This window comes from Coregonus lavaretus (assembly GCF_964263955.1).
Source record: "Coregonus lavaretus genome assembly, chromosome: 7".
Taxonomy (NCBI): Eukaryota; Metazoa; Chordata; class Actinopteri; order Salmoniformes; family Salmonidae; genus Coregonus; species Coregonus lavaretus.
Genome location: NC_139994.1, coordinates 20,065,136 through 20,086,991, shown reverse-complemented (window position 1 = coordinate 20,086,991; position 21,856 = coordinate 20,065,136). Strand labels below are relative to the sequence as shown.

Sequence of the window (21,856 nt, the reverse complement as noted above, 5' to 3'; positions counted from 1 at the left end):
ATACGTTTTCATTTATATCGGTGGTTGTTTGTTCTTATCGCGATCGCCCACTGGAGGTGATAGTTTACCCATTACCCACTTTTTTTTACCACAACATCGCTGATATTAATACAGAATTGTAAGTAATACTCTAATAATTCATTTGAATGTGATAATAAGATCATCTGTGTGCTCTATAGATGTCTGTCTGTGCAGAGCTTGATTAGTAACGCCTAGGAATACAAATGTGAGCCCTATGTAATTTGAGAAAAGAGATATCTATGTTGCGAGTTGATGATATGCAATTAATCATTACAACTGACTGAACAGATGCTACGTGTCAGTGTGACTCATTTCTCATATTTCCCCACTTTCAGGGGTATAACATTACAATTGTATAGCTAATAGGCTATGTGTTTGTAGATCGACTAAGGTAAATGACCCTACAGCAGCCAAGGTGATAATGGCTAGGGCAATTTCTGCTGTTCTCCATTATCAGCCAAGGTGATAATGGCTGGGGGTGGGGCGGGGGGACTCAGCTGTGATGGGCGGCAAGTGTCGGCTCTATGGCAGCCTTATGATGAATTACCTTTCTGGGTCTGAATGATAGGACTGATACTGAATGATACCAGCATACAATTGTTCTGTCAGCAAGTCAACGGGGACCGCTGAGAAATAAATAAAGAATAGCAAAGAAATGAACTACAATTCAAGATGGCTTTTTTATTTTTCATTACAGGTGCCATCTCTCATATACAGTATATCTCAATATACTCTGTTATGGGACAGGAAATGGGGAGATAGACACAACCATCCTCTAAGAGAGGGAAGGCATAGTTTTGAAAGAAACATTCTGTATGCACCTTTTGCATATGTTTGTAATGCCATGTAGAGTGTATCTTTATGATTACATACAGCAGAATGGTACATAAATTCTGCACATCATATTCTCACCTTGACATTATTTCATTTTACCCAACAGTTCATGCCGTTCACATTCCAGGTAATGATTTGATGGCTGTGTGTTGTAAAAACCGTAACCTCTATTGTTCTTTATTAAGAAAAGGCCTGGCAATGACATGTTATTGTTAAAAAGAGATTCTGATGGAGATATCCTCTTTCCTTCCCTTCACAGCTCAGACGATTATTATGAGTACGGACACGATAATGGTGAGGAATCATATGAGTCATACGGTGAGTTAATAACTGTTTTGAAGTTTTTGTCCTATATCTAGGAGATATAAGAAAGCTCAGGAAATATACATTATTATTATTATTATTATTATTATTATTATTATTATTATAATTTGTACACATATTTAACCCCTTTTTGGGTAGGCAAAAAACTACCTTCATCCTCCATAAAAAATTATTAATCGGTGCCAGTTACCTTCAGACGAGTCCTGTGACACTTGTGGGGGTCGTAGAGCAAAACGGAGAACACCATCGTGTTTGAGAGAATCTCCCCTTTCCATAGAGGGATCAGATTAGTTTGTAGCCCAAACGGTTCGGACGCTACAAACAGAAGTTGGCACATTGACTGTACCGTCTTCAGATGATTCCCCTGACGCTTGTGGGGGTTGTAGAGCATAACAGAGGACACAATCGTGTTCATGAGAGTCTCCCCTTTCCATCGAGTGGTCAAAATAGGTAGGTCAAACAATTCGGAAGCAACAAATGTTTTTGTGAGAAGACCGATTTTTGGGATGTCTCATGGTCTGACAAACACCGCTCTAGCTCTGCCACCTTTCACAGCAGATGCAGAAGTGCGATATCGGCGGATGCGGTGGATTGAGACGGATATCTCTAGTTTAAACTGACAGATTTTGATGGGGATTTTTTTATTATGTTACTTAGATTGACGCACTGGTGCATCAATTGACTCTAGGGGTTTTTAAACCCACATGCAATGTAATTCCCCTCAATAGGTACTACATACCTTTTTGGACACATTTGTTGTAGACGTATCGTTAGCGTTATTCAGGATGCCAGGTGATGGGATAACATGAGGCATGTTCTATGTCAATATAATGGTAAAAGAATTGCTGAATGATTATTCTGTTTCACAACTGAATTAGGCCTCTTTTATGCAACTCCATATGAACAGTGCTCATTTTTCTGACAATGTCAAACACAATTCTGTTATTATAAAGGTTGGGGATGTCTGATAAAGACATAGTAATTCTATAAAGCGGGGCATGGCTACGTCTACAGAATGTCCTGACTGTATTCATACATAAACCATGAGTGATAGAGTAACTGATATGCCTTGACGTCTGGTTTTCTAATATAGCTTTAACCATGGTTTTATTTTCTGGTGTAATGACTTGAGCACTGTATGGTTCCCGTTTCAGTCACTGAGCCGTTAATGTCATCTCATTACCCAGGTCTCCTCTTGCTTTGGCAGATGTCAATTCTTACAGCACTTCACAGTAAATGTATACAGTTGACACCAGACTGAGACACTATGTGTAACGTGAAGGACTTACAGTATATGTTCTTCAGTCCATAATGACTTTGTAATTGACCATAACATAGCATAGGAGCCTATAAGAGCGTTTGACCAGTAACCGAAGGTTGCTGGTTCGAATCCTTGATCCGACTAGGTGAAAAATCTGTCGATGTGCCCTTGAGCAAGGCACTTAGCTCTAAATGCTCCAGGATTGCTGTCAATAATGGCTGATCCCTGACTGTGAGGCTGTCTCAGGGGAAGTGGGATATGCAAAAAACACATTTCCAATTCACACGTGTATAATACACACATGTACATGGGTGAAATAGGACAAATGTAAGCACCCACCTAATTGTTGTCATTGTAACTGAAAGAGGAGCTTATTCATATTCCAATTTGCAATACAGATTAACACACAGGAATAATGTGGCAAGAAACTCTGGCTGAAAAGTGTTAAGAACTACCCTCCAAAAGCACACACACACAGCGGATAACTGTACAACGCTAAATGCTTTCTAACAGGTCAAAAGAAAGAGGTGTTTGACGGTTAAAAGGAAGGCGCTGTTTAAACGATAAACAGAGTTGATGGTACATAGCTGATCTCTAAACACAAGGTTACCTTGGTCACTGTCTCTCTAAAGTGAGTGCCAGAGAAACGGTGACAGGTTTAATTAGAAAGTATTGGTTATGGGCTGCGAGTGGAGACCATGTCAGGGAAAAAACAGTCCTTTGTGAGCCTCTGCTCTGCTCCGGGGATGAGACTCTGCTGGCTAGAGATCACACAAAGGCTGCCATCGATGTAGCAGGCACTTGGCACATAGACAGCACAGGGCCTGAATGAGGTCTGATTTGGGCTAATGGTTATTGCAACCTTTTGCTAGGAGCCACTACACTGGCTCTTTGCAAGTAGCTATTTGATCTTCTGTTTCAATTATCTAAATGCATCCTTCTAGGTGAATGACAAGCTTCTTGGTGGATTTTCTGTTTGAACTACAGAGGCTGTGGGAGTCTTTTGTTGTTCCAGTTGGATAAGCCATATCAACATCAGACTTTCAAAGGATTCTGGGACCAGAAAGTCCATGATGCTTGATTTGTGGTCACTGTTGAAGACAGAACCTTGACATAATTTAACTATTTTTGCCTGGATTGATGCCTGATTGTCGCATGAAAGCTGAATGCTTACCTCAGTTCCAGGCTAAGGAAAATATAACAAAATATTTGTCCAATAACCTGTTGACATCAGTGTAAAAATTACATAAAAATCTGAGTTACACAAGAGTGTGTGTGTGTTGTGTGTGTGTGTGTGTGTGTGTGTGTGTGTGTGTGTGTGTGTGTGTGTGTGTGTGTGTGTGTGTGTGTGTGTGTGTGTGTAAGTAAGTGTTTCTTACTGTTGTTTCCCTATAAAGCAGGTCAGGAGGAGTGGACAACTAATCGCGGCAAGGCGCCAGCCGCACGGACGACCAAGGGAGTGTACAGAGAGACGCCCTACTCCAGATATTGAACTGATTATACAACAACCTGCACAATCCCTCACGGACGTGTCATCATGTAATGGATTTTATACGGACGCTCCCTTCTTTTTAGAATAAAAACACTCAATCGTAAATGTGGGTTTTAAAAACAGAAGAACCTGGTATCATTTCAAGACAGTTTTCACCAGAATAATGTGTATAATTTAGGTAATCTACCCACTCCTAAACAAGTAGATATCTAAATACTCTGGACCCGGTTATAGAGGGATTGGTCACTTGAATATGTTAGTGATTTAGTTGTAGAGAGGTGAAGTATTGTAGATATTTTTTCCTGAGGGTGATTGGTCAATTGTGTCCCTTGTAAATGAAACCTTTCCAATCAGAAAACAGAAAGATCCTGAAATACATATTGTTGTTTGATCTCCTTTTGTAAATGATAGTTCTTTAGTGTTAAAGGGCTTATAAAAGCATGGTGTGGAATCATTGTGGATTGTGTCAACTGTTTTCTTCCTATCTTAAAACGTGTGTAGACGTGTGTGTTTCTGTTTAATTTCCCCCTTTAATCAAACTTCAATCACAGGCCATACTCTCCTTTTGTGTAGAGATCCTCAGTTAAAGAAATATTCAAGAGCTGCAAAACATTTTATGTAAAGCTCTTAATAATTCATTCCAATCTATTATTTTTTAGGGGTTTAAACCCTGAAATGCTTTCAGACAGTGTAATAATCAGTTTCTTGAGACATTAAACCATGTAGAATTGGTCTGGTAGCAGAAATAGTGTATTACCATATTAACCTTCTCCGCTTATGTAAGCCCTTTACATTTTTCTTCTTGGTTGATGCTCAATAAACATTTTGAAAGAAGTACGTTTGTGTTCAAGAGCCTAATTCTGTATTTACATAGCTAAATAGAAAAACACTATAATCTAAACTAACAAAACTAACATTGGAAAGAATGATGCTGACGATAATATTGAAATGCTCACTTTAATACAGGTTTTTATATTCCGTAATGACTGTATAGACTCTTGAGCGATACCATGTTGATCAAGAATGAACTTCTGAATAATATGATAACATGTAAAAACGGCATAAAAGTTAACATTATTTTAATGAAAAATCTTAAAACTGAATGCAAGCAACGAAACAACACAATTTTGTAAGAACTGCGTTGCATATTTGTATTTTACAATTCAGGTAATGTTTTGTAGGGAATGGTTTTGATACAATATCAATCACAGATTTAAGTCTTTGATGTTGTGTTTTTTTCATATGCTATCTCTTAATAAAACGGATCAGTTTACAGCATATGTAACAGGACACTGACATGTACAGTAACAATGGCATCGGCACCTATATTTTCTTTCTTGCCTATCTGACAATAAGTCACTTTGAGCATCTTATAATAGTCAGTGCTATTACATTTTAATGACAACAAGCAGTGACACCAGGATAAACTCCTAGGGACTGTTCATAGCATTTCTACTGGATGTAAACAATGGCTTTTACTCAATTGTATAGAATTTGTATGGAGGGGATATCGTTTCTGTTGTTGTTTTGCTCCCTGTGTTCCCATCTGGTGGTGTGGCCCTCTATCTCCCAGTCTATAAAGACCCATGCGGCCCCTGCCCTGACCTTTGGCCCTGCCCCTCCGTTAGAGAGACTCTAAATGACCCCTGACCTCTGAACCCCAGCTGACCTCCGCACTGAGAGGACGGCAGACAGTAGCTGTTTTAAAAGACCTCCGTCCATCCGTTTCACAAGGTAATCAAACCCAACCAACCTAACCTCACCCTAATGTAGACTGACAAATATAAAAGCACCAAAACTAAAAGGAACTTTAATATGTTGTTTTTTATTACGTCTTTCTTAATCTTGAAGGGGTTTAAAAGTCAACACTGTGGATAATTAGACTTCGATATAAAACATTAAAAAGTAATATAAATAGCTGTAATATTTCTAGCAAGTTTGGTGTGCAATAAGTGTATCATAAGACTTTGATAAAATATGTGGTATTGTAAGTAAAATGAATTACTCATTAACCATACTAAAACAATTTTTCTGAATCACTTTAATTTGCAGTAATTTGTTTTCTTTCTGTACCTTTATGTTTGTAATCAATCATGTTATTTTCTTTATTTTAGGCTGGTGCCAGATCCCACGTCATGAAATCATACGTCCGACCACCCTCAAGCTCTAAAAGGTGAGTTGCAACCCACGCGATTCTTCGGATAATTCTCCTCCTTTATATCAACATAACGAGGGCGTTTTTGTTACAAATACAGTATTAGCCAAGATTAAAAAGATACAGGGTACGTCCCAAATGGCACCCTATTCCCTATATAGTGCACTACTTTTGACCAGAGCCCTGTGGGCCCTGGTCAAAAGTAGTCTACTACAGTGCCTTCAGAAACTATTCACACCCCTTGACTTTTTCCATATGTTGTTGTGTTGCAGCCTGAATTTAAAATGTATTACATTTAGATTTTGTGTCACTGGCCTACACACAATACCCCATAATGTTAAAGTAGAATTATGTTTTTAGAATTTTTCACTAATTAATTAATAATGAAGAGCTGTAATGTATTGTGTCAATAAGTATTCAACCCCTTTGATATGGCAAGCCTAAAAACGTTCAGGAGTAAAAATGTGCTTAACAAATCACACTCTGTGTGCAATAATAGTGTTTAACATGATTTATGAAGGACTACCTCATCTCCTTACCCCACACATACAATTATCTGTAAGGTCCTCAGTCAAGCAGTGAATTCAAACACTGATTCAACCACAAAGACCAGGGAGCTTTTCCAATGCTTCGCAAAGAAGGGCACCTATAGGTAGATGGGTAACGCATGGTGAAGTTATTAATTACACTTTGGATGGTGTATCTATACACCCAGTCACTACAAAGATAAAGGCGTCCTTCCTAACTCGGTTGCCGGAGAGGAAGGAAACCCCTCATGGATTTCACCATGAGGTCAATGGTGACGTTAAAACAGTTAAAGAGTTTAATGGCTATGATAAGAGAAAACTGAGGAGCATTGTAGTTACTCCACAATATTAACCTAAATGACAGAGTGAAAAGAAGGAAGCCTGTACAGAATAAAAATATTCCAAAACATGCACCCTGTTTACAATAAAGCACTAAAGTAAAACTGCAAAAAATGTGGCAAAGAAATTAACTTCATGTCCTGAATACAAAGCATTACAGAGCCTTGCAAAAGTATTCATCCCCCTTGGCGTTTTTCCTATTTTGTTGCGTTACAACCTGTAATTTAAATGGATTTTTATTTGGATTTCATGTAATGGACATTACTTGTTTCAATGAATTCAAAAAAATACAGAACGGAAAAGTTGTGCGTGCATATGTATTCACCCCCTTTGCTATGAAGCCCCTAAATAAGATCTGGTGCAACCAATTACCTTCAGAAGTCACATAATTAGTTAAATAAAGTCCAGCTGTGTGCAATCTAAGTGTCACATGATCTGTCACATGATCTCAGTATATATACACCTGTTCTTAAAGGCCTCAGAGTCTGAAACACCACTAAGCAAGGGGCACCACCAAGCAAGTGGCACCATGAAGACCAAGGAGCTCTCCAAACAGGTCAGGGACAAAGTTGTGGAGAAGTACAGATCAGGGTTGGGTTATAAAAAAATATCCGAAACGTTGAACATCCCACGGAGCACCATTAAATCCATTATTCAAAATTGAAAGAAAATGGCACCGCAATAAACCTGCTAAGAGAGGGCCACCCACCAAAACTCACGGCCCAGGCAAGGAGGGCATTAATCAGAGAGGCAACAAAGAGACCAAAGAAGGAGCTGCAAAGCTCCACAGCGGAGATTGGAGTTTCTGTCCATAGGACCACTTTAAGCTGTACACTCCACAGAGCTGGGCTTTACACCAGAAAAAAGCCATTGCTTAAAGAAAAAAATAAGCAAACACGTTTGCTGTTCGCCAAAAGCCATGTGGGAGACTCCCCAAACATATGGAAGAAGGTACTCGGGTCAGATGAGACTAAAATGTAGCTTTTTGGCCATCAAGGAAAACGCTATGTCTGGCGCAAACCCAACACCTCTCATCACCCCGAGAACACCATCCCCACAGTGAAGCATGGTGGTGGCAGCATCATGCTGTGGGGATGTTTTTCATCGGCAGGGACTGGGAAACTGGTCAGAATTGAAGGAATGATGGATGGCGCTAAATACAGGGAAATTCTTGAGGGAAACCTGATTCAGTCTTCCAGAGATTTGAGACTGGGACGGAGGTTCACCTTCCAGCAGGACAATGACCCTAAGCATACTGCTAAAGCAAAACTTGAGTGTTTTAAGGGGAAACATTTAAATGTATTGGAATGGCCTAGTCAAAGCCCAGACCTCAATCCAATTGAGAATCTGTGGTATGACTTAAAGATTGCTGTACACCACTGGAACCCATCCAACTTGAAGGAGCTGGAGCAGTTTTGCCTTGAAGAATGGGCAAAAATCCCAGTGGCTAGATGTGCACAGCTTATAGAGATATACCCCAAGAGACTTACAGCTGTAATTGCTGCAAAAGGTGGCAAGGGGGGGAGGGGGGTTAAATAGTTATGCACGCTCAAGTATTCTGTTTTTGTGTCTTATTTCTTGTTTGTTTCACCCCAAAAAATATTTTGCCTCTTCAAAGTGGTAGGCACGTTGTGTAAATCAAATGATACAACCCCCCCCCCCCCCCAAAAAAAAAATCCAATTTAATTCCAGGTTGTAAGGCAACAAAATAGGAAAAATGCCAAGGGGGTGAATACTTTCGCAAGCCACTGTATGTTTGGGGCAAATCCAATACATCACTACACTGAGTACCATTCTTCATATTTTCAAGCTTGGTGGTGGCTGCATCATGTTATAGGGATGCTTGTCATCGGCAAGGACTAGGGAGTTTTTTAGGATAAAAAGTAAGGGATTAGAGCTAAGCACAGGCAAAATCCTAGAGGAAAACCTGGTTCAGTCTGCTTTCCAACAGACAGTGGGAGACAAAATCACCTTTAAGCAGGACAATAACCTAAAACACAAGGCCAAATATACACTGGAGTTGCTTACCAAGACGACATTGAATGTTCCAGAGTGGCTTAGCTACAGTTTTGACTTAAATTGACTTGAAAATGGCTGTCTAGCAATGATCAACAAGCAACTTGACTGTTGCAATTTTTTAAAAAGAATCATGTGGAAATATTATACAATCCAGGTACAAAGCTCTTAGAGACACCCAGAAAGACTCACACCTTTAATCGCTGCCAAAGGTTATTCTAACATGTATTGACTCAGGGGTTTTGAATACTTATGTAAATGAGATATACATTTTCAATTCATTTGGTAAAATGTCTAAAAACATGTTTTCACTTTGCCATTGTGGGCTATTGTGTGTATATTGGTGAGAAAGAAACAATTTAATCAATTTTGAATCCAGGCTATAACACAACAAAATGTGGAATAAGTCAAGGGGTATGAATACTTTCTGAAGGCACAGGGAATAGGGTACCATTTTGGACGTGGCCACAGAGATACTATTATGAACTCAACATATTGTGGTGCTACTAAACAGCAGTGGAACATGGATGAAGGGCTTGTTACCACCTCGTGTTAAACATGGTAAACCCATGTTACTGCGGCACAGGAAAGCTGTTCCTCTGGGATAGTCTCCAGACTGGGGAGAAATCCTGGACGTCTCAACGGAGCACAAACCATAATCCTCCCTGTTTTACCGGCCCACAATCCCCCTGGGTGTGTTTGCCAGGCAGGGCCGCTGCCGCCCTTTGTGTCTTTGTGATTAGTACACAGAGGAGTTCAGCTCTGTGTAGGTGTGGGCCCGGTGCCATCTGAATCAACCTCTATAGGCCCTTCCAGCTGGAGACATATGAGAACGATAGCAAGCTGAGCGCTAGCGGGGTTCTCATCTCCCCTCCATCATCAACACACATAGAGATAATGACTTATTGATTGGTTTTGACAAAAATCCATTAACTTCAAAGAGCAGCCTGGCTTTTTTACGTCCATGTCAACAATATCTTAAAAGTGATTAAAGAGCTTGTTGTTGTTGTTGATAATATTGTTGTTGTTGTTTTTGTGTTTGTCAAGCTACTTATAATAGCTTTTTGTATCCTTTTAGGGTGAAACAAAACATAGCTGGAATGATATGACTCTAAGATGTAGCTTCCAGACAGCTCTCAGAAGAATCACATGGCAGGACCACATGAAAGAAATGCCCCGATTTGGTATTTAGAAGGAAAGGAGAAAACATCTCCCAGCTGAAGAAACCAGATGAAGAAACTTCAGTGTGGATCTCTGATCTCTCTACAGACTAAACACTGAACACTTAATTTCTCTCAGTGGAGGTCGTAGCAGAGCCACCTGTAGAGGAACTGTAAAGGGAAGAGGCTAATGTGTAGATCACACTTCCTCACTCCCATAGACACAGCAGACCAGCATCACACTTCTCCCAGCTTTTAGAGACAGCAAACAAGCATCACACTTCTCCCATTTTTTAGAGAGAAAGAGAGAGTCTGCAGACCAGCCTCACATTTCTCCCATGCAGCCTCTAGAACCACAGACAGGAGACCTGTATCACACTTCTCCTTCAGAGAGACAGACAGGAGACCTGTATCACACTTCTACTCCAGAGAGACAGACAGGAGACCTATATCACACTTCTACTCCAGAGAGAGAGACAGGAGACCTGCGTCATGCTTCCCCAAGCCTCTAGAACCACAGACAGGAAACCTGTATTACACTTCTCCTTTATAGAGACAGATAGGAGACCTGTATCACACTTCTCCTAACCTCGAAAGAGACAGACAGGAAACCAGCCCGGCAATGGAGTATCTCATCTTCTGGCAGAATCTGTCAGGGAATATTTATTCTTCACAGAGACACATAAAGTCCTCATCTCAAATGGCACCCTATTCCCTATATAGTGCATTACTTTTGACCAGGGCCTCTGGTCAAAAGTAGTGCACTATATAGGGAATAGGGTGCCATTTGGAAAGCAGCGCGACTCTGTATACATTTTATGTACATTCTAAAGTAGGCTGAACTGACAGTGAACCCTACCAGTGTTTCTTTGTTGACTCAGATAGTTAAATGGGGGGAAAATGTGTCATCCTTCCCCACATTATGACATTTACTATCATAATGTGAGGCTGGTGTGAGGAGCTATATGAGGACTGGATCATTGTAATGGTTGGAATAAAATAAATGGAACGGTATCAAACACATCAAACATATGGAAACGACATGTTTCACTCCGTTCCATGATTCCATTCCAGCATTTACAATGAGCCCATCCTCCTATAGCTCCTGCCACCAGCCTCCACTGCTGTATACGCTGACTGCAAGGGAAGATAAATACATGAATAATGCAGTATGCCACAGGCCTGACATCCTATTGCTCCAAACGACATTTCTAATTGCATTTGGTTTTGTACATTACCGTATGTATATAATCCACTCAAATAAATAAATAATTCACTTGCAGTGCCTTATTTTATGCAAGAAGCTTAGATAGTCTAGCTTGATGCTGTTATAAGAGTCAGTGAAATACAGAGGAAGGAAACAAATACAATTCAGAAAAACAGTATTCAGGACACACAGGGTTCCCAAACTGGTCTAAAATAATCTGAACAGGCCACGAGGGCAGTGGAAATCCCAAAATAGCTTTCCTTCTATGAAAGAACTCTACTCGTGCATGTGTCTGTGACTGCGTCCCAAATGGCACCCTATTCCCTATCTCTATTCCTCTCAGCTGATGTTGTCAGTGGAGCAGCAGTCAGACAATAGTTTTCCATTAGAGGAAGTGATTCTCTTTTCACTCTGAGGCCAAGCCCCTGGACAATAACACTGAAGCGGTGTGTGTGTGTGTGTGTGTGTGTGTGTCAACTCTCTCATCACCGCCGGGGGATGTAGCTAGTGGCTCCACTTCCACTCTGGAGTGGCTTATAATGCCAAGCCTTATCTGGGATTATCCTGTCTGAGTTAATGCAGAAAGAGCAGTTACATGTCTTATTTGATTATGAATGTACATAAAGGATGTCACGATCCTGGCTGTCATTGTTAGACAGCTATATTCACGGTGTTCTCTTGCTCTGCAGACACACACACACACACACACACAAGTTTGTTTTACTATCCTTGTGGGGAACAAACAATTGATTCCCATTCAAAATCCTATTTTCCCTAACCCTAACCTTAACCCCAAACCCCTAACCCTAAACCTAACCCCTAACCCTAAACCTAACCCCTAACCCTAAACCTAACCACTAACCCTAAACCTAACCACTAACCCTAAACCTAACCACTAACCCTAAACCTAACCCCTAACCCTAAACCTAACCACTAACCCTAAACCTAACCCCTAACCCTAAACCTAACCACTGACCCTAAACCTAACCCCTATCCCTAAACCTAACCACTAACCCTAAACCTAACCACTAACCCTAAAATAAAATCCTTGTGGGGACTGGTTTTACTATCCCTGTGAGGACTTCTGATCCACACAAGGATAGTAAAACCAAAAACACACTCACACACACACACTAACACACACACACACACACTCACACACACACACACACTCATTTGAACATCCTAGTTATTCCACAGTGATGTTCAGAACAGAATGAAATGATACACCTATTGTCAGATGCTGTATGCCCAACAATGAATAATGCCAGTGAGCTATAGGAACAGTTTAATCTAGTTTTCATTGATTTGTATTCCATTCCTTTTAATCGTGTTGATGAGCTCTTACCTAGCAGTCACTTCCTGCCTTTTATTCTATAATTAACTCAAGGTCTCCTAATCTACCCTTGATTAAAACGCTGTGATCAATGTTGAAGTGCTCCTCTTTTATCGTCACCAGTCATGTGGAAGGAGCCACAGGTCACTAACGGCCTTTCATTTAGAAGAGAGGATGTTCCAAGACGCTTGTTTTTTGTTTGTTTTTGTTGTACTTTACTTCAAACAAGCATTCCACATGCTATAACCTACTCACCTCATGTGTCATCATGTCAATGTCCTGTGCACCTGTAAAGCTCATGCATAGCTAATACATGTTTAATATACTCTCATGTATTTATTAACCAGCAAATGCATACACAGGGGCGGTGTGTTCATTAGGGCGATATGGGCGACGCACTGCCAAACGGGAAAAGGAAGGGATTTTTTTTCTAATCAATTATATCACGGCAACAGTAGTTATCAGTGTTCTAATCTAGACGTCTGATCTGCCACTAAATGTCCAATCAGGCTAAAGTCGTGCTTCAAATGGCCCCGCCCCTTTTGGGGCGATTTCAGTCAGGTTGAAAATCGCCCCAGAAGTCTGTCATAGCCTCTCATGTAAAATCTTTTTTTTTCAAATATCAGAGCTTTCAATACAATCTCTATGGGTTTCTGAGGGCTTGCACTTACGCGCTTTCGTCATTCGTAACATAACCATGAACGTAACTAAGAAAAGAGCGGGTAGCAGCGTCAATCAATTCACGTACTACTATCAAAAGATGGCTAGCGTTCAGTGCAACTCGATTGTCTCTTTGAAAGAAGTTCACATCAAAGACCATTCAAAACGAGCTACTGGAGTGTATGCTAGCGGTCATGAGGGAACATATTGTGGAGGAGGTGAAGTCGGCGAACTTCGTAGCTATCCAAGCTGACGAGACCACGGACGTTTCTACACAGACACAGCTGGTGCTTGTGCTGAGGTACATAGATAGCAACCACAAAGTGCAGGAGCGCTTTTTTGAGTTCCTTCCCATCTCGGAATCAACCTCAGTCTCAATCGCCAGTGTGCTTTTGGAGAGACTGAACGGTCTTTTTGCCGACGACGAGAAAGTCAAACTGTGGTGCACTGGCACTGTACCAGGTTCTCATGAGCTACAACCTCCAGGAGACGTTCTCTGAGACTGTGACTCTGTTGAACATCCTCATAACTACTCCCATGACAACAGCTGAAGCTGAGAGATGTTTCTCAACTTTGACACGAGTTAAGACATTCCTGCGAAATTCAATGGGCCAGGAACGTCTGAATGCACTGGCCATGCTTTCCATGGAGAGGGAACTAGTCCTCAGCATGCCTGATTTCAATGAGAAAGTCATTGACCGCTTTGCTGCATTGAAAGAGAGAAGAGAACAGTTTCAGTACAAGTAATGTAGCCTCTCTCTCTCTTTGTCCCTCCCTGTCTGTCTCTTTAACACACACACGCCCAAATCAGTTCACAGTTGATGTTGTTTAAAATAGTTATTTTTCATTTTAAAAAAAGTAAAAAAAAAAAAAAAAATCTGTTCATGTTCAATTGGCCAGAATATGGTTGTTCATATTTACAAATCTATACAATTGGCCAGAATATGGTTGTTCATTTTTACAAAGCCATACAGATAGCTGTGTTTACCTTTTCTATAAATTATTTTCAAATTCTGTTTTCAGGCAAAATGTCTATCACTGTTCATTTTCACAAATCTATACAAGAGGGCAGAATATGGAAGTCTATAAAAATGTCTTATTACCAATAACTTGCATCAATGTTTTCAGTAGCCTCTATCAAAAGCTCCTGCTTGCTTGTTGTGAATTATGCTCAGGTGCACATATTTCCAATTCAACCATGAGGCAAAAAATGTGGTAAAAGCTCTTGTTGATCCTGCAATCTGAACAAATACCAAGATGCTGTATTTTCAGCTGATATTTCATTTGTTTATGGAAATGCATATTGTTTATGCAGTGTTGAGGAATGTGAAAGAACACCCTTGATTATTTTTACTGTGATAACTTATTTTGCTTTTGTAAGCCAACACTTTTGAGATCAGTCAATAAATGCTTCTGGCATTGACTTATATGCTGCCCCTGTCTTCATGTTGTTGCTGGACATTTTACTGAGATTTTACTGAGTTACAGTTTGTATAAGGAAATCAGTCAATTAAAATAAATAAATTAGGCCCTAATCTATTAATTTCACATGACTGGGAATACAGATATGCATCTGTTGGATCAGAAACCCAGTCAGTATCTGGTGTGACCATCATTTGCCTCATGCAGCGCGACACATCTCTTTCGCATAGAGTTGATCAGGTTGTTGATTGTGTCCTGTGGAATGTTTTCCTACTCCTCTTCAATGGCTGTGAGAAGTTGTTGGATATTGGCGGGAACTGGAACACGCCGTTGTACAAGTCGATCCAGAGTATCCCAAACATGCTCAATGGGCGACATTTCTGGTGAGTATGCAGGCCATGGAAGAACTATGACATTTTCAGCTTCCAGGAATTGTGTACAGATCTTTGCAAAATGGGTCCGTGCATTATCATGCTGAAATATGAGGTGATGGCGGTGGATAAATGGCACGACAATGGGCCTCAGGATCTCGTCACGGTATCTCTGTGCATTCAAATTGCCATCGATAAAATACAATTGTGTTCATTGTCCGTGGCTTATGCCTGCCCATACCATAACCCCACCGCCACCATGGGGCACTCTGTTCACAACGTTGACATCAGCAAACCGCTTGCCCACATGATGCCATATACGCTGTCTGCCATCTGTTCCGTACAGTTGAAACCGGGATTCATCCGTGAAGAGCACACTTCTCCAGCGTGCCAGTGGCCATCGAAGGTGAGCATTTGCCCACTGAAGTTGTTTACGACGCCGAACTGCAGTCAGGTCAAGACCCTGGTGAGGACGACGAGCATGCAGATGAGCTTCCCCGAGGCGGGTTCTGACAGTTTGTGCAGGAATTCTGTCCGGGTGGCTGGTCTCAGACAATCCCGCAGGTGAAGAAGCCGGATGTGGAGGTCCTGGGCTGGCATGGTTACGCGTGGTCTGCTGTTGTGAGGCCAGTTGGACGTACTGACAAATTCTCTAAAATGACATTGCAGTCTTCCCGAGTGGCGCAGTGGTCTAAGGCACTGCATCGCAGTGCTTGAGGCGTGACTACAGACCTGGGTTTGATCCCAGGCGGTGCACAATTGGCCCAAATCGTCCGGGTTAGGGGAGGGTTTGGCCGGCCAGGATTTCCTTGTCCCATCGCGCTCTAGCGACTCCTTGTGGTGGGCCGGGTGCCTGCAAGCTGACTTCAGTCGCCAGCTGGAAGATGTTTCCTCCATCACATTGGTGCAGTTGGCTTCCAGGCTAAGCTAGCAGTGCGGCATGGCAGGGCCGTGTTTCAGAGGACGCATGGCTCTCGACCTTTGCCTCTCCCTAGTCCGTACGGGAGTTGCAGCGATGGGACAAGACTGTAACTACCAGTTGGGGAGAAAAAGGGGTAAAAGTAAAATAAATACAACTATGACAATGCAGGCAGCTTATGGTAGAGAAATGAACATTACATTCTTTGGCAACAGCTCTGGTGGACGTTCCTGCAGTCAGCATGCCATTTGCACGCTTCCTAAACTCCCTCAACAATTGCACTCTCCCTTAAAACTGCACATTTTAGAGTGGCCTTTTATTGTCCCCAGCACAAGCTTCTTGATATGCCATATCTGTCAGGTGGATGGATTATCTTGGCAAAGGAGAAATGCTCACTAAGAGGGAAGTAAAAAAAATGTGTGCACAAAATTTGAGAGAAATAGGCTTTTTGTGCGTATGGAACATTTCTGGGATCTTTTATTTCAGTTCATGAAACATGGGACCAACACTTTACATGTTGTATTTATATTTTTGTTCAGCATAAATACAACAAGAGACAATGATCTTTGTCCCTCTGTACTGACTTAACATCAATATAGGACTCAGGCTGCGTACTGAATTGCATCCTATTCCATTTATAGTCCACTACTTTTGGATCCAGCCTCTAATGAGAATCACCACATGGGATGTCTATGAAATAAATTACATGCCAGCATCTTAACTGTATTGAATTGACACTCTGTGATGAATTCATTTCATAAATATAGTTTTACTCTTCTAATAGGCTTCAGATGGAAAGTCCTGATGGATCCTGGCAGTTTGGCAGATTTGGAAACTTAAAAAGGCATTCATTTATGGATATGATTTACCTTTAGATGCCCTTGAAACAATACTTGCACATCAAACAGGTTTGTGAAAGGGAAGGGCTGTCTTTCTTTCCTACCTCTTTAATAATGTATGTTCTCTCCTCTCTGTGGCTACTGTCTCCCTTAGATACATATTTTTCCTGAATGTAAATATGTCTCTATTCTGTACTCTTTTATCTCTATTCTACCTCTGGATACGTCCCAAATGACACTCCATTCCTTTCATAGTGCAATACTTTTGATAGGGTGCCATCCCCGTCTCACAGATCTGACTTTGAACCTTTGTTTCCCACTGGATGAAGTTTAGTCCATTTGCTCTTGTCCTCATCATAGACATCAAAACAAGGGCTGTCCCAAGTGGCACCCTAGTCCCTATATAGTGCACTACTTTTGGCCAGAGCCCCATGGGAAGCACCCAAGATGATTGTTTTCAGTGGATGGTTCATATGTGGTCTCTCCTAGACAAATGGAGTCTGATTCACAATTGGGTGGTTATTTCAAGAAAGGAGCCTTATACAGTAGATGGGGCTGTTTTCAGCTTCACTAAATCCATCACAGCCAGTTCACAACCAACAACCGTCTTGATCTAATTCTGGCCTATATTCATATAAACAGGACATGACTAAAACAACCAAACGGTCTTTGAACCGTGAAACTGATCTTCTACCAGTTCTGTATCATGTTCTAGGGGCATGGGCGAGATCACATTTAGGTATTTTATTTGCACTACAGACCAGGTTGTTGTTGCTTTCTTCTTCTTACAGGTGAGAATAACAAGAGAATCGCTCAATAAAACCCTGAGGAGTGCGGCTGGCTCATTTTTGCAGGGCAGAGGCAGAGGCTGAGGCTGGAGTTTAGATGCCCTTTTCGGCAGTCAGCTTCTGACAGCCAGGCTGTCTGGTGGTAATAGCCTGCTGGGGACTGGCTGTCTGGTTGTTATCTAGTCTCAACTATGAGCCTCTACTCTGCTTCTCTGCGCTGATATCATGGCCCTATAGATACAATACATGGATGTTCTGTTATTAAGTATATTCATATTGAACTTTCACAATGTGTTTTGTCCATTAGAAACAGGAATGTGGTCAGAAGATCCTCCAGGGGCGGTGTGTTCATTAGGGCGATATGGGCGACGCACTGCCAAATGGGAAAATAAAGGGATTTTTTTTCTAATCAATTATATCACGGCAACAGTAGTTATCAGTGTTCTAATCTAGACGTCTGATCTGCCACTAAATGTCCAATCAGGCTAAAGTCGTGCTTCAAATGTCCCCGCCCGTTTTGGGGCGATTTCAGTCAGGTTGAAAATCGCCCAGAAGTCTCTCATAGCCTCTAATGTAAAATCAATTTTTTTCAAATATCAGAGCTTTCAATACAATCTCTATGGGTTTCTGAGGGCTTGCACTTACGCGCTTTCGTCATACGTAACATAACCATGAACGTAACTAAAAAAAGAGCGGGTAGCCTCATCAATCAATTCACTACTACTGTCAAAATGGCAGTGCAACTCGATTGTCTCTTTGAAATAAGTTCCTTTTTGTCGGCGAACAAATCAAGATAAATTGGCAACGAAACAATTAGGACCTCCCAGACCAAATTTAATAATTCAACAGGTTTCTACTAAAGGGGGAAAGTCCTACACCCGAGGATTTTCCAAAAATTGGTATGAACGAAAAATCTGGCTAGCAGGCTGCGATGTAGCTAATGCAGTTTTCTGCTACCAGCCCACCGTGAGAGAGGCATCTGGCTACGTGAGGATGCTACATGATGAAGATTTTATTTTTTTCCTGCGGCTTTTTCACAAAATCATGCCCCACGTCGACATTCTGTACCAGAAGCTACAGAAGAAGGACATCGATGCTGTCTTTATCAAACGTGCCCTCGACAGCTTCACAAGCAGTGTGCAGGCCATAAGGTAAGATTAAACAATATCATTCGATCTTTCATTTTCACAAGTCATTGAACGCTTTGCTGTATTGAAACAGAGAAGAGAACAGTTTCAGTACAAGTAATGTAGCCTCTCTCTCTCTTTGTCCCTCCCTGTCTGTCTCTTTAACACACACACGCCCAAATCAGTTCACAGTTGATGTTGTTTAAAATAGTTATTTTTCATTTAAAAAAAAGTTAAAAAAATAATAATCTGTTCATGTTCATTTTTACAAATCTATACAATTGGCCAGAATATGGTTGTTCATATTTACAAATCTATACAATTGGCCAGAATATGGTTGTTCATTTTTACAAAGCCATACAGATAGCTGTGTTTACCATTTCTAGAAATTACTTTCAAATTCTGTTTTCAGGCAAAATGTCTATCACTGTTCATTTTCACAAATCTATACAAGAGGGCAGAATATGGAAGTCTATAAAAATGTCTTATTACCAATAACTTGCATCAATGTTTTCAGTAGCCTCTATCAAAAGCTCCTGCTTACTTGTTGTGAATTATGCTCAGGTGCACATATTTCCAATTCAACCATGAGGCAAAAAATGTGGTAAAAGCTCTTGTTGATCCTGCAATCTGAACAAATACCAAGATGCTGTATTTTCAGCTGATATTTCATTTGTTTATGGAAATGCATATTGTTTATGCAGTGTTGAGGAATGTGAAAGAACACCCTTGATTATTTTTACTGTGATAACTTATTTTGATTTTGTAAGCCAACACTTTTGAGATCAGTCAATAAATGCTTCTGGTATTGACTTATATGCTGCCCCTGTCTTCATGTTGTTGCTGGACATATCTTTTTAAAAATGTGTGTAGGTCACCTAAATCATCAGAAAAATTGCCCCCCCTGAGAATTTTTTCAGGAGCCGCCACTGAGATCCTCCTATTGTGAATATCATCAACCTAGGCTGCATCCCAAATTACGTCCTATTCCCTATGTAGTGCATTACTTTTAACCAGGGCCCATTTAGGACACATCATGTCTCAGCCCTGTCTCTGATGGTTGGATAAGACACTCTGCTCTCTATCAGCTGATTACCCTGTAGCGGAATACGCAGCGCCTTCCTCATCATATCTACATTGAATTTCAGAAACAAACAAGATTCAATTGCTTTTTAGTTTAACAGATTAGAATGCAGGAGGAAGATAGGTGTGTGAGGGAGGATGGTGGAGGAGAGGTAGAGGGGGAGGTGGAGGAGGGCTTGAAGGATACTGCCGAGTCTGACGCTTCGCAACAGAATTGGACTTCTTCCCAGCACCTAAAATATTCCTTTCAATAAAACACAAATCTGGTTCATCCACGACTCTCTGACCTGCGGAGCGTGCTAGAATGAGAACACAGGCAACAAGACAAAAAATAAGAAGAAAATGGAATAAGGGAGGATGGGGATGACAACATTTATTTAGTTGATGAGGAGTTCAGTAACATTGGGCTAAATTACCTCTGGGACACTGAGCTCAGAATGCAAGTCTCTCTCTGCCTGTCTGGTTTAGAACCAAACTGATTGAACTACGTCCCAAAAGCTCAGAAACTCACTTAGGTAATTAAGATAAGAATAGTAGCTCAATACATCTGCTGGTCTTCAGCTCTATAAGACACAACATTAATTAAATATCACTGCTTAACTTCTATAGTTAATAAGAGACTTTCAAGCAGTTTACTTTGTAAAGATCGTCTGTGTTAAAGCTCGGAATCGAATGTGGCAGACATCCAACATTCAACACTTTACATTTAGTTATGGGTTTATAAGTAATTAAAAACGGTTATGTGTCACTACATAGGTAGTCTATTTATTTGGATTCTTATAAGCTACAACCAATTATCACTCTTGTTCATAGATTTGGGGGACTTAAGTCATCCCCTCTGCTGGAATGGCAGCCTACTCAGAGCCATGGACTAAGAGATTCCAGCCTCTGTCTGACCTATAGTAGCCTGCAGCTGATGCCTATGGAGGGAAAGGAGGGAGGGAGGGAGAGGGCTTTTTACCATAACCTTGACTATGGACAGAATGGACCAACCGACCGACCCACTGCTTTGTACTCATGGGACACTTTCTGTCACCATTACCCCCCATCCCCCCGCCCCTCCCCCAATGTCATTTTACCACCAGAGTGCAAAGGGCCCGGTGGCAAAAAATGAAATGAAATGAAATGTCAAAAGAAAGAGAGAGAGGACAGAAAACGCTGGTCACTGCAGGGCTTGAAGAATTGCTCCCTGAAAGAGAAAAAGTGGTTTGCAATGAGAATTCTGTATTCCTCTTAATGTTCTTATCTGATGTAGAACTAAAGATTAAATTACGCTCTCAAATTTGAAGATAATTTACACCTTCCCTCTGAATCGTTCTTGGAGAAAATAGACCTGATGACCCCTTACCAGAAGACCTGGAATCAGTGTGATACCAGCCTGTGGTGATGATCCCACCCTGTAGATGTGTATACTGATATGGGCTGAACTGGGATCAGGTGGTACACTACCATTCAACAGTTTTAGAACACCTACTCATTCAAGAGTTTTTCTTTATTTTTCCTATTTTCTACATTGTAGAATAATAGTGAAGACATCAAAACTATGAAATAACACATATCGAATCATGTAGTAACCAAAATAGTGTTAAACAAATTCTACAAATAGCCACCCTTTGCACACTCTTGGCATTTTCTCAACCAGCTTCACCTGGAATGCTTTTCCAACAGTCTTGAAGGAGTTCCCGAATATGCTGAGCACTTGTTGGCTGCTTGTCCTTCACTCCGCGGTCCGACTCATCCCAAACCATCTCACTTGAGTTGAGGTCGGGGGATTGTGGAGGCCATCACTCTCCTTCTTGGTAAAATAGCCCTTACACAGCCTGGAGGTGTGTTGGGTCATTGTCCTGTTGAAAAACAAATGATAGTCCCACTAAGCCCAAACCAGATGGGATGGCGTATCGCTGCAGAATGCTGTGGTTGCCATGCTGGTTAAGTGTGCCTTGAATTCTAAATAAATCACAGACAGTGTCACCAG

General features: G+C 41.1%; 1 protein-coding gene across 1 annotated transcript in view; it reads left to right on the top strand.

Moving 5' to 3' along the window:
• khdrbs3 (KH domain containing, RNA binding, signal transduction associated 3) overlaps window positions 1–4,760 on the top strand; it is a 148,599-nt gene extending 143,839 nt beyond the window's left edge. The window contains exons 8-9 of the mRNA XM_084165117.1: window positions 1,115–1,173; window positions 3,838–4,760. Of these exons, the coding sequence (XP_084021243.1) occupies window positions 1,115–1,173; window positions 3,838–3,932 (154 nt within the window). The 3' untranslated portion in view covers window positions 3,933–4,760. The remainder of the gene's footprint in view (window positions 1–1,114; window positions 1,174–3,837) is intronic.
• Window positions 4,761–21,856: the final 17,096 nt, after the last annotated feature.